At 38.2% G+C, this 13,439-nt stretch overlaps 1 protein-coding gene across 1 annotated transcript in view; it reads left to right on the top strand.

Moving 5' to 3' along the window:
* Positions 1 to 13,439, top strand: part of SYNE1 (spectrin repeat containing nuclear envelope protein 1) — a 286,149-nt gene that overhangs the window by 236,480 nt on the left and 36,230 nt on the right. The window contains 1 exon segment of the mRNA XM_017887615.1: positions 6,034 to 6,196. Within this exon segment, the coding sequence (XP_017743104.1) occupies positions 6,034 to 6,196 (163 nt within the window).

The raw sequence follows: 13,439 nt of genomic DNA, 5'->3' as shown, positions 1-13,439 counted from the left end.
TTATCTATGCCAGTCTCATTCTTTTAAAATCCTGCAGAGTATTCCATAGTATAAATATACCACAACTTATCTAGGATTTTCTGTATCAATGAACATTGCGATTTTTGCTATTTCAATAATTATATCTTTAAAGCTTTGCCTTGTCTCATATTTAGTTCATTGGAATAAATACATTATGCTAACAATAATAAGCATGAAAAAAACTTCAAAATTTTAACTCCATGAGGAAACTAAATAAGGTAATAAGAAAATTAAACTAAGAAATTATGAGCAAGAAAAAGTTTGAACGGTGCAGGTTTCTTTAAATGTTAGTCAGAATCAAGAAAAAAGACAAAGGTTGCCTATAGATGGGTTCATAACCAATAGATTTCTTTAATCACAGCTCAAATATTTTCATTTCTGATTACTAAAAAGGACCAGGATAGGTAATAGTAGGACCAGAAGGGTCGTTTTATAAAAGAATTCACAGTGTAATATCTGTAAAGTACTAGTTTGCTAGAATTTAGTTCTATATAAAATACGGTTTTCTTTAATTTTTTTTTTTTTTGTTTGGAGATGGGATTTGCTGTGTCAACCTAGGCTGTGAGTTGCACTGGGCAGTACTGGCTCACTCAGCCTAACCTCCTGGCTCAAGCAGTATTCCTCCCACCTCAGTACCTGGGACTACCAAGATTACAGGCCACGTGCCGGATAATCTTTTGGAATTTTTTTTTTTTTTGTGTTGTTTTTTTTTTTTTTTGAGAGTAAGGGTGTCACTTGGCGCCAGCTGGCAGGTATATGCCTTTTTTTTTTTTTGTTTGTTTGAGACAGATGCTCACTCTGTCACCCAGGCAGAGGCAGTGGCACAAGCTCGGCTCACTGCAAGCTCCGCCTCCTGGGTTTATGCCCATTTTCTGCCTCAGCCTCCCGAGTAGCGGACTGCAGGCCCTGCCACCCATGCCCGGCGAATTTTTTTATACTTTTGGTAGAGACGGGTTGTCACCATGTATAACCAAGATGGTCATTTATCTTAGACCTCATGATCCGCCCACCTCGGCCTCCCAAAGGGCTGGATTTACAGCGGGAGCATCTGTGTATTATCTTTTATAAAGAAAAGGGGTGCCTCTAGTGGCTGTTATAAAAACAAGCACAACTCACACGACCAGAACCAAATGCTTTGTTTTTATTTTAGTTACAAATTCATGCATGTAGGCGGTGGAAAGAACTTAGCAAATTTTCATTATTTATTTAATATTTATTATTTATTTGTGTGTAGTTTTAATCCCCAAAAGGATTTAAAGCATCCAGCATTAGTCATATTTTATTAAATTATAGGAATTAATAACTTGGGGACTTATTTTCTTTAAAAGTATAAATTATTAAATTATCATATGCTTAGTGCAGAAAGTTTGGAAACTCAAAATTCATAAAAGAAAAAGAGTTACCTGAAGCAAATGAATTGTTATTTTTTAAATTTTCTTAAAATGAAGATGTTATTTTCTCATCTTACATCATTTTAAAGGACAAAAGTTTTGCATATGTAAGGGAGAATAATATTTCTTCATTATTTTTCCTGCCCAAATAGTCTACTCAAAGATAAAGAGCATGTACTTTCCCACCTTCCCAAACAACTCCTAAAACTCTTGTATACACTACCGAGCTGGCATACTGAACCCAAAAAAGAAGAAAGTTATTCCTTTTGCTACTACCATTTGCTGTGCTTGTGGACATTTTGTTTGTTTGCAATGCGATGATTTGTTTTCCTTAAATAGCCTTCCCCGCATAGCAAACTGCCCGCAAGAAAAGTTGACTGTCCTTACAGAACAGCAGCGTGTCTGCAGCCAACGTTGTTTTTGCTGTCCTTTCTTTAGACCTGTAGCTTCCTCCTCCTTACAGATTACACTGAGCTTTTTCCCCTTCTTACACTCGTGGCCTACATTCCAGGAGATCAAGCCTGGCACATGTTAATGAATGTAGGTTTTATTTAGAAACATGACCACTTGTCACTGCCCAGTGTCATATTATCGGGCAGAGACTACCAACATTTGTCTAGAGTGAGCATTTTCATACTTCTATACACAGACAAGGGGAAACTTTCATCCCCACGCAGGATATAGCCTTTTGCTCTGCAGAGTCTAACTGTTGCACGTGGAAGCTTCATGGTGGTGGCAGAGGACCTGCGTGCTCTGAGGATGGCAGAGGACGGCTGTGTGGACGCAGATCTCCCAGATTGTAACTGCGATGTCACAAGGCAGGCATCTTCTTGAGTTTCTTCCATTGTACATAGCTTTCATGTTACATGGGGTATGTAGGATAGATGCTGGAAGCTTTAATCCAGAACTGTTTTTGCCAACGTTACGTGAAGAGGATTGGTGTTGGGAGATAGCTGGCCATGTGGACTCCCAAGAGTTATTTGTTGGTTTGTTTTCTAGTACCTCTACTGGGCATGCAGAGCTGGATGAAAAGGTTAATGGACTTTATTATGACTCAGTATTCCAGTTGTCTCTGGAGCGTATGCGTCATACAAGGAGTATGGCTAGAGTAGAGAAGCTGAGACACAGGAAAGCGATCCAGAAAAAGACTCAGTTAGTCCATCATCTGCTATTTAAAGGATGGGCTTCTGATGAAACTGAAATTTAGCCTTAGCTGGTTCACAGCTTTGTAGTTGAAAGCTTTCCTTTCATTAAATAAAAATATTTCAGGGCTCTAGAAAATGTTGTGTGTTTGAGAAAGTTGCTTTTGTTTGTGCTTGTCAGTAAGTTTTAGTCTCTAATATAAAGCTTATAAAATATATGTGCAATGTGTACAGATTAATGTCTAAAATAATAATTTAGCACATTGTGCAAATGTTTAGTTCATTTTTTTTAGTTAGAATAAAATGTGACAGGAATTTTATTTTAATTTTTTAAAATATTTTCCTTTTCTGTATCATCCCTCAGATACTTTTCTACAAATAAATAGGATTTACCCAATGGTAATTTTCGTTCTATTATATTTAGAATTTGAACTTTTTGTTTTGTTTTGGGTTACAGATATACTAAATCACTGTGAAGGAAAGTTGTGAAATATAGATACAATATATATAGATTTATAAGTATATGTGTGTAGGTATGTATATACATACGTATATATATATGTGTGTGTTTGTATATGCATGTTTCCGTGTTAAGAAGCTGGATATTTGCATTTCATAGTAGAATCCTTTTCAAGAAAGGTCAAGTGCCTGGACTGTGAAAGAACCATAAGCTGCGGGGACTTACAGATTTCTCAAGCTGCTAAACTTACCCAGACATGTGACGTCTGCAAGTGTCTAATTTGAATGATAATCCTGGATGTTTACCAAAAGGAATGTTGCTCAGACTCCTCACGATGATAGATAAATAAAAATACTGTGACACTTTACCCAAAAATTATCTTTAAAGAAATAATGGAAAGAAACATGGGACATTTCTCCTAAAAAAAAAGGGTGATCCCTGTCCTGCAAATAAATATCAAGTTTAATAAGCCAAGGCTTATTAATCCTACTATCCATGCCCTCCAGGCTCACATCTGCGCCCCCAGCACATACGTACACTGCATTTTGCTATTTGTAGTAAAATACACTGTTTAAAGAAATGAAAAAGAACTGCTTAAATGTTCACCCCCATTGACTTTAGCAAATTTACACATTTGTTTGAAAGAGGAACTTGTCCCTAATGGACTATATGAACACGCATTTCCATGTCATGATGCCCTTGACATATTGCATACCAACCGCTCTGACTTAGAACTCATTCAATATTACAAAAGTTATCCCGTAATTTATTTTTCTAATGTAGATGGTCCTATGGAACAGTGTTTACTTGCATCCTTTTGTGCTTTGGATCTTTTGATCATATTTGTAAGTGAGTTTTGAACCAAGAAAATGAATGAATTTTAGTACTTGACAAATAGAGCATTGGCAAATGTTGAACCTAGAAGTAAAATTTAATACCCACTTAATATCAGATAAAAATTTTAAAATGAAAACATGTTAATTAAATAAACACAATTCGCTTAGAATATTCATTATTAATGTTTAGCAACCATTTAAACAGTACCCAATTTAGTGCAAAGCCCTGAGTTTAGCATGGCCAGGGTAGGGAAATAGCCAAATATGGAAACTCAGATTTCCAGCTTTCCAAGGAACTTACCATGGAGGAGACCAATTAATGCATAAATAATACCAGGGGACTGAAATAAGGAAGGGAGGAAACAAGCACTGCGACCTCTAGTAAAACCCTAATGACATTACCATCCCCAAGCCTAGTAAGTGTTCAGATACTACGAAATCTGAAGACAAGAAGCTGGTCATGTAGGAGAGGCTGCTGAAAAGATTTTCCTACAGAATTAAAAGCAGGACGGACCTCTCTGTTCTGTGTGCCATTCTTCAGGCCTGTTCCAGTGGGTTTATTGATGGTAAAGTCTTCTTTCAGTCTGGGGCACTATGGCCAAAGCCATGTAAAATTCCATGTCCATGCTGTGGTTGGTCAAGCGTACTTCATGAGCTTTGTACCCAGTAGCCATAATAAAACTGTCATTCACTGACCGATGCGCAGATGAATTTTGTCTTAGCCATGAGAGAAATGTGAGTGAGTTGTATGTAAAAGTTCTTGGAAATAGTGTTCAAGGCCAATGCCTTGAAGTGTCTGGGGGACAGGGTACAATTTGTATTTATAAAGCTAATTGGGGAAATCTTATCTCAAGTGGAATTTTAAGTCATAATAAACAATGCAACATATTTTCATTTTCTACCAATAGAATATATTTTGAAATATGAACATAATTTTTTAAATACACATTTTTTAAAAGAATAAAAGGTAATGCTCCTAAGAGGGTTTTTACAAACTGAAAATGTTATTCAAATAGAAGTGTTATTAATTACAATTATTGAAATATAGATATTACTAACAGCTGACCATAGTGAAAATCCTTTAAGAGCATTTATGTGACAGTGCTTTGAGGAAAATGACAAAAGGAAAAGCGATCATGTTGTCAAACGACTACATTTTCACTTGAGAGAGAAACATTGATTTATTGAAACTGAAACAGAAGTGATGATATCAATTTTAAACAACTAAAAATAAATCAAAATGTTCAAAATACTTTGATTATGAGACATTTTCTTCAGAACAGTGTGTCTTGATCAGAGAAATGTATCACAACCATCTGGAGATGGTGGCTGGTAGTTGGCACCTGTGGTTTGAAAGCACCCTCCGCTGATTGTGTGACAATCCCAGCTTGAAAATCACTTCTTTAAAAGCCTGGAAGTAATACAGGGGTGGGGGAGGGGGAGCGAATATCTCATGACTCTAAGTGTAAGTTGTCAATCTTTGAGAACAATCTATTGCAGATCCCTGCCTTTAAATGTATCTCAAACCTAGAGTCTTACAAGTCATGTTGCTCTTGACATATTTTCAAGAAGATAGATACCTCTTCAGTTGAGCCAAGATGACACCCTAGCAGCTTGAAGTATTTTGCTCATCTGCTGTTTACCTCTGTTATGAGCAGTGCCAATTAGGTGGCCATATTTCTTGAACCAAAAGGCGAGACTCATAGTCTAAAGGTAGCAGCAATTTTTAAATAAGGGCACTAATAGATCATTGATCATATGCTTATTATCACCATGACCTTTCTCTTTAGAGCAATCTGTGTACACTCAGCCATGTCAGGCTCTTAACAGGGACTCAATAATTGATTTTTGCTCTAAGTAGGTAGTAATGGAGTTGAGAAATACTACCTGTGTTCTTCCCAAACTTGTGATCACACCCTGCTCACACTGGGAAAACTGTGTTCAAAACTAATTTATCTCTGCTCCTGTGCCCTGGACCCCTGCCTCCTCTGCATCCTTGCTCCGTTGTCTGTATTCATCTCTAATTTCTATCCTCCTTTTTCTTCTATCTTTGGCTTCTTCCACATGAGTTTCTAACTCTCTGCCTAAAAAGATTGTTAAAGCCCAGTGTTCTCCTCTGCACATGAGGGAAACATGAGTGGTCCTCTCGCTGAAGCGGGACGTTCCCCCTTCTCTGCCCACAGGGTGAAGAAGCTGAAGGAGACCCTGGTGGCTGTGCAGCAGCTCGATAAGAACATGAGCAGCCTGAGGACCTGGCTCGCTCACATTGAGTCAGAGCTGGCCAAACCAATAGTCTACGATTCCTGTAACTCGGAAGAAATACAGAGAAAGCTTAATGAGCAGCAGGTAAGACTTAAAATTGAAATGGAATTAATAAGCCATGGAATATCTGTCCTCCTGGCCAGGATGATGGGGTGGGCATGAAATGGTGCCTGGGAATGGAAGGTCAAGAGGGAGCTAGACAGGACTGGTGAGGAAGGGGGCTTTGCCTAGGCAGGCGATTGAGGCCAAAAGGTTTCATGTCACTGCAGAGTTCAGCCTTACAAAGATGCTTGTGCCATTGTACAGTTAGTGTCATCCATCCACCAAGAAGCCTTCTAAGATGGTAGGTAAGGTTGAGCTGCAATTATGTATCTAAAATAGTACTAACAGATTGGCTTATTTGAGAGTCACTAGCTCTAGCCCACTACCATACACTTAGAAAAGAGTGAAAGGAGCACCCCTCATTTTTTGTCCTGTGTATAGTGTTTGGGGAAAGATTACAAGGCATACTTAAAATTTTTCAAGTTGAAAAAATTTTGTTTTGCAAAAAGGATTGCCTGACCTGCGGATCGCACATTGTAATTCCACCTTCATGTGTGTAGCAAAGATAGAACATCTCACTGGCAGTGTACAGCCCAACAAAGCAAAAAGGGATGATCCAGGAAAATGTATACAGAAGAAATTTTCTTTTTTTTTTTTTGAGACGGAGTCTCGCTCCTTTGCCCGGGCTGGAGTGCAGTGGCCGGGTGTCAGCTCACTGCAAGCTCCGCCTCCTGGATTCAAGCCGTTCTCCTGCCTCAGCCTCCCGAGTAGCTGGGACTACAGGCGCCCGCCACCTCGCCCGGCTAGTTTTTTGTATTTTTTAGTAGAGACGGGGTTTCACTGGGTTAGCCAGGATGGTCTCGATCTCCTGACCTCGTGATCCGCCCGTCTCGGCCTCCCAAAGTGCTGGGATTACAGGCTTGAGCCACCGCGCCTGGCCTACAGAAGAAATTTTCACCTCCCATTCCCTCCCTCATTTATTTTTTTTCTTTTTCTTTTCTTTTTTTTGGGGGGGAGGGTGTGGGGACAGAGTCTCACTCTGTTGCCCAGGCTGGAGTGTAGTAGTGTGATCTCAGCTCACTGCAACCTCCACCTCCCAGGTTCAAGCGATTCTCATGCCTCAGCCTCCCAAGTAGCTGGGATTACAGGCATGGACCACCATGCCCGACCAATTTTTGTATTTTTAGTAGAGATGGGGTTTTGCCATGATGACCAAGCTAGTCTCAAACTCCTGACCTCAAGTGATCTGCCCACCCTCGGCCTCCCAAAGTGCTGGGATTACAGGCATGAGCCACTGTGCTGGGCTCCCTCGTTTATTCTTACTAAGTGTATCAGACTCCAGTCGCCAGTAGCAAACACTGTAAATTCCCCACTAGAGATAACGTTACTCCATGCCTTTAGATTGCTTTGAAAATTCTATCCACACTCTGGTTCTCTCCATTACATTTAGGCCGTTGCAGCAAAGTTGCTTAATTTTAAAATGCTATAAAATGTAAATACCTCCTGTTTTTAAAATCTTATAGTTTATGTACTTACTTCATTTTACAGACTATTTAAGCCAATGAAATGGGTGTTACAATACAGTTTTGGGTGTTGAGAGTTTTTTTAATATTAAAATTATCATTAAAATTCTTTTCTTTCTAATGAATACATAATAATTGTACATCTGTGTGGGGTACAACATGATGCTTCAATGGATATTTGCATAGTGTAACAATCAAACAAACTGAGGTAATTTGATGACCATATCCATCACTTTAAATATTTGTTTCTTTGTAGTAACAATACTCAAAATCTTCTCTTCTAGCTATCTTGAAATATACACTATATTCCATTGCCTTTAAAAAAACTTGTTAGCAAGATATTTTTCAATTTTTATGAAATTAAAGTTTTCTGATGGGTGGTGATGTTTGAGATTCTGATGATTGAATTATAGGGATCCTGGTTGGCATCCAGCTTCCCAGATTCTTCCAGAGAACATGGTAATGATGTGTACAGTGATGAGTTAAAATGTAAATGGCCAGTATTGTAATTTCACAAGTGTATGAAAATCGACAAAATATCTAGTTAAATATGGCAAATTGATCATATGGATTTATAGCCCTACCTACTACTAAAACCCCAATAAAATGATACTAGAGAGGGAAAAAGGTTAAAACCACAATGGCAAAGAGAACAGGAGAGGAAATGGTAGCGATGACAGACATCCAACATAATTTTGCAAGATAGAAAGTGGATAGATCAGTGATGGTGTTAACAGAATGGAGGATGGAGAAAGTTGATTCATGCCACAGAGTTCCAGGAAGGCTCGGAAAGTGGAGATCAGGTGAAGCTGAAAGTAGAGTTGCCTGTTGAGCTGTAAAATGGAAGAGTACTTGAAAATCTGAATAAGGTGTGCTGAGACTGGCAGATTCCTCCTAAGCCCAGCCAGCCAGGGAACTCTGCTTCCTTTACTCAGGCAGAAGACCAGATGATTACTCTCTGGAGAAGGCAAACCAGAAGGACTCTGGGTTTGGGGATGAGGACATCATGGAGGCTAGAGTCACTATGTTAAAAATGGGGAGATGATGTGAATGGCTCAGTACCAAATGGTCAGGCTCCCATCCCGCTTCCCCAGCTTGGCTCCCACTATGTCAGTACCCAGGCTTCCACCCTAGCCAGGAGATTGGAGCATCCTTTCTGGAGAACTGATCAGACAAGAGAAAAGTACCTTCAATTAGTGATACTTAAGATAACCCAGCAAAAGTCCAGACCCCTGCCTAACTCTCCACGGGGAAGCCTCCCGATTGACATACTTTAGGTGCATACGCAGCTTCTACAGCTGACTCATTCTTGAACATGTGTGGATAGGCAAGAATCCTCACCACTTAAGAAAGCTTCTACCATTAAGAAAAGACCAAAATAAACAGAGGGAAATAAAGAAAGGAACAATCAGAGGAAACACGTAGAGAGAGGAAGAAAATGTAAACAAAACAAAACAAACTCACAGAAATGAGACGTTTTGCATTCATAAATGATAGGCTGCCATTTTTCTTTAAAAAAGGGCTTTCAGAATGGAGACTATCTTCCACAAAGTAAAACAGAAAGATTAATATATGAAAAATAGGAGAGAAATATAGACATAAACATAATAAAATTAACAATAATGCAAGAGTTTCAAAGTCCAATTCAGTCATTTTGTAAAAACCCACCCTAAAAAAAATAAAGAAAATGGAGAGGAGAAAATTACCGTAGTAGTAATGTAATATATATATATAATTAAATAATATGTTTATTATTAAATAAGTAATGTAGTAATGTAATAAAATATATATTTATATCTTTTATTACATTACTACTATGTTAATTTTCTCCTCTCCATTTTCTTTATTCTTTTTTGGGGAGACTTTTATAAAATAACTGAATTGGATTTTGAAACTCTTGCCTTATTGTTAATTTTATTATGTTTATGTCTATATTTCTTTCCTATTTTCATATATTTATCTTTTGTCTACTTTGTGGAAGATTACACATATATGTGTACACACATTACACATATGTGTGTATGTATATATAGTCATATATATCTCTAAAATGAAAAACATGCATTTGCAGATTATAAGGGCCATATAAGTACCCAGGAAAATGTAAAACAAAGCAAAGCCACACTGTAAAATTGCAGAACACAAGGAATAAGGAGATCCTAAAGGTTTCCAGGATGAAATAAAATCTGGCTTCTCCAAAACAATACTGGAAGCTAGAAGACAATGGCTCTGCCTACAGAAAGCTGAGAAAAATTCTTTATAATTTAGAATTTTATACCCTGCCACTTAATATCTAAAAATTTTACCTCCTATGTACCCATTTTCAGGAAGCTAATGAAAGGTATACTACATACACAAAAGTGAGAGGAAACTACACTTCATACTCGCTACACATGCTGCATGCTACCATGTTCCATAAGCTGTATATGCTACGTGCACTAAAGCGAGAGGGGAAATGCTATTCAACTCAGGAGAAAGAAAAAGGGAATTCCCAGATTGAAGGTGCAGGAAAGTCCCTGATGACAGCTGTACTGCAGCCAAGCCAGCACCTGTCCAGATGGGAGCAGGAGTTCTGGGTGCTCTAGGAGGGATGTTTCTAGGAGGAGCCAGGAGGGGCTAGATTATCTGATGGGCTTAACTACTCTGGAAGGAGTTTTATTAGTTCTATAAGAGAGATAATAGAAGCAAGCATTATAAATTTGAGAGAAAGAGAGGATTGTAAAATCCAGGAAAAATGAATTATCAGGAGATCGAGACCATCCTGGCCAACATGGTGAAACCCTGTCTCTGCTAAAATACAAAATTAGCTGGGCATGGTGGTGCGTGCCTGTAATCCCAGCTACTCAGGAGGCTGAGGCAGGAGAACAACTTGAACCAGGGAGTTGGAGGTTGCAGTGAGCTGAGATCGTGCCACTCACTCCAGCCTGGTGACAGACTGAGACTCTGTCTAAAAAAAAAGAAAAGAAAAAAGAAAAGAAACATAACCGTAGCATATTTTGTTCCTCAAATGTGAACAATATTAAATAACCATAATCATGAGAACAGTGACTATTACTCTAGCTCTAAGTTGTACTGTAACAGTCATTAGAGTTCAGTCAGCCATGTAGAAGTTTATTTCTTCTCTACTAAAGAATTCATAAAGTAATTACTAAAATGGACAAATCAAGCAGTAGCTATGTTACTTAGAAATAGAGAAGTTATATATTACTGAGAAATACAGAAATAGGTCAAATGTGGTGACTCACCCCTGTAATCCTAATACTGTGGGAGGCCAAGGCAGAAGGATCACTTGAGGCCAGGAATTCAAGGCTGCAGTGAGCCATAATCACACCCCCGCACTCCAGCCTGGGTGACAGAGCAAGACCGTATCTCAAAAAATGAAAAACTGTGGAAGTAATACCAGAAGAAAGAGCTACAAGAGATGGAAATGGTTGCTGCTGAACAGGTGGACTCTGGGGTGGAAAGCACTGCTTTATTCAGAACCTGCTAGCAGTTTTTTACTTTTTACTACATTAAATATGCACATATAGCTTTTTAATTAAATTTTAAATTAAAACTTTAAAAAAATCCTGTACACCAGTGGTTAAAAGTAAACTTTCTGGGTTCAGATCTTGGCCTCACTACATTCCCATATTATCTGATTTATAGACCCCTGATTTAGAGAATGCCAATCATCAGAGTCCACACCACACAGTGTGATTATGCAAATTACTAAGAAGAAGCACTGAGCACAGTGCTTACCTAACACCAAGTCAGGGCGTGATAAATTTTATTTTAATCATGTCATAGTTACTACAGTTTCCTTTGTGGAAAATTTTTAAGAATCATTCTGTCTCTACTAAAAACACAAAAATTAGCTGGGCATGGTGGTGCGCACCTGTAGTCCCAGCTACTCAGGAGGCTGAGGCAGGAGAATTGCTTGAACCTGGGAGGCGGAGGTTGCAGTGAGTCAAGATTGCGCCACTGCACTCCAGTCTGCTGACAGAGTGAGACTCTGTCTCAAAAAACAAAGTTAAAGCTGAGCCTAAAACTTATTTGTCTTAGGGTACTTACGTATGATTATAAATCCTCTCAAATCCTAGGGTTGCCATTTTACATATTGATTTTAACAAAAACTTTTGAGTATTTAGGAAAATGAAATAAAATGCTAACTTTCTTAAATGCATGGTTTATGTCCAGGGGTTTAACACTCCTTCCAAATGTTTATCCTTGAACAGAATGTACTTTAAGACCTCAAATGTACTTGGTAATCTCATTTACAGAATTATTTGTCTTTGTATTTATCTTTAAGCAAATACTAAGTTTAATTTTTATATTACTTTATTTTATATTTTTAGAACAGCAATTCCTGTGACATACTCTTTCACGTAAGTGAAGGTGGTTATGTTAGAGATTTGAAAGGACTGTTTATAAAAATATAAATATTTTAGTAGAATTTATCATCTAGTGTCTAGTTTATAAAATCTCCAAAATGAATTAAAGGCACTGTTAGACATTTGACAATAGCTAGTGTGTTCGTACATGTTGTCAATGGAAAAAAAAAATAAGAGGAAGAGCAACACAAGAATTTAAATCCCAGGTATCTGCGTAAATTGAGGAATTTTTAGAGCAAGAGAAAAGCTAAGCAGATTCAAGAACTTCCTGATGAAAGAAAAGGAAAACACACTAAAGACATTGATGAATATTGCAAACAAAAAATTATACTGGTAGAGCTCACTTTTAATAATGGGAACTTACTTGGAGTAAATGGAGTTAAAAGTTCAATAGAGAAAACAACATACAATTTGGATTTACGTTTTATACAGGTAAAATGAAGATTTCACACTGTGGGACTCCAGGGAAATCCAGTGCTTTGTTTTTATCATAAAACATTTTACTTCTATCCTACATTAAAAGTTGCTCTACGCCAGGCACGTAGCTCACACCTGTAATCCCAGCACTTTGGGAGGCTGAGGCAGGCGGATCACAAGATCAGGAGTTCCAGACCAGCCTGGCCAACATGGTGAAACCCCATCTCTACTAAAAATACAAAAATTAGCCAGGCATGGTGGTGGGTGCCTGTAATCCCAGCTACTCGGGAGGCTGAGGTAGGAGAATCAGGAGGAGAATCAGACAGGAGGTTGTAGTGAGCCAAGATCATGTCACTGCACTCCAGCCTGGGTGACACAGTGAGACTCCATCTCAAAAAAAAAGGTTGTTCTCTGAGGAAGCTGCTGATGTCATGCATGATATAGTCCCATAAATAGTATTTCTACATATTTGTGGGGTACATATGATATTTTGTTACATGCATAGACTGTGTAATGATCAAGTCAGGGCATTTGGGGTATCCGTCACCTCTGGTATTTATTATTTCTATGTGTTGGGAACATTTCAATTTCTCTCTTCTAGCTATTTTGAAATATGTAGTACATTGTTGTTAACTATAGTTATTCTACTCTATCGAACATTAAAACTTATTCCCCGTAACTGTATGTTTGTATCTATTGACCAACCTCGCTTCATGGCCCCAAAACACTCTTCCCAGCCTCTGCTATCTGGCTTTCTACTCTCTCCCTCTGTGAGATCAGCTTTTTTAGCTCCCACATACAAGTGAGAATGTGTCAAATTTATGTTTTTGTACCTGGCTTATTTCACGTAACATAATGACCTCTAGTTCCATCCATGTGGCTGCAAACAACGTAATTTCATTTTTTTTATGACCGAATAATATTCCATTGTGTGTGTGTGTGTGTGTATATATATATATATATATATATATA

This window comes from Rhinopithecus bieti, unplaced genomic scaffold, assembly GCF_001698545.2.
Source record: "Rhinopithecus bieti isolate Rb0 unplaced genomic scaffold, ASM169854v2 scaffold_16097, whole genome shotgun sequence".
Lineage (NCBI taxonomy): Eukaryota > Metazoa > Chordata > Mammalia > Primates > Cercopithecidae > Rhinopithecus > Rhinopithecus bieti.
Note: the sequence above shows the minus strand (reverse complement) of the source record. Positions and strands in the feature narration are given on the sequence as shown.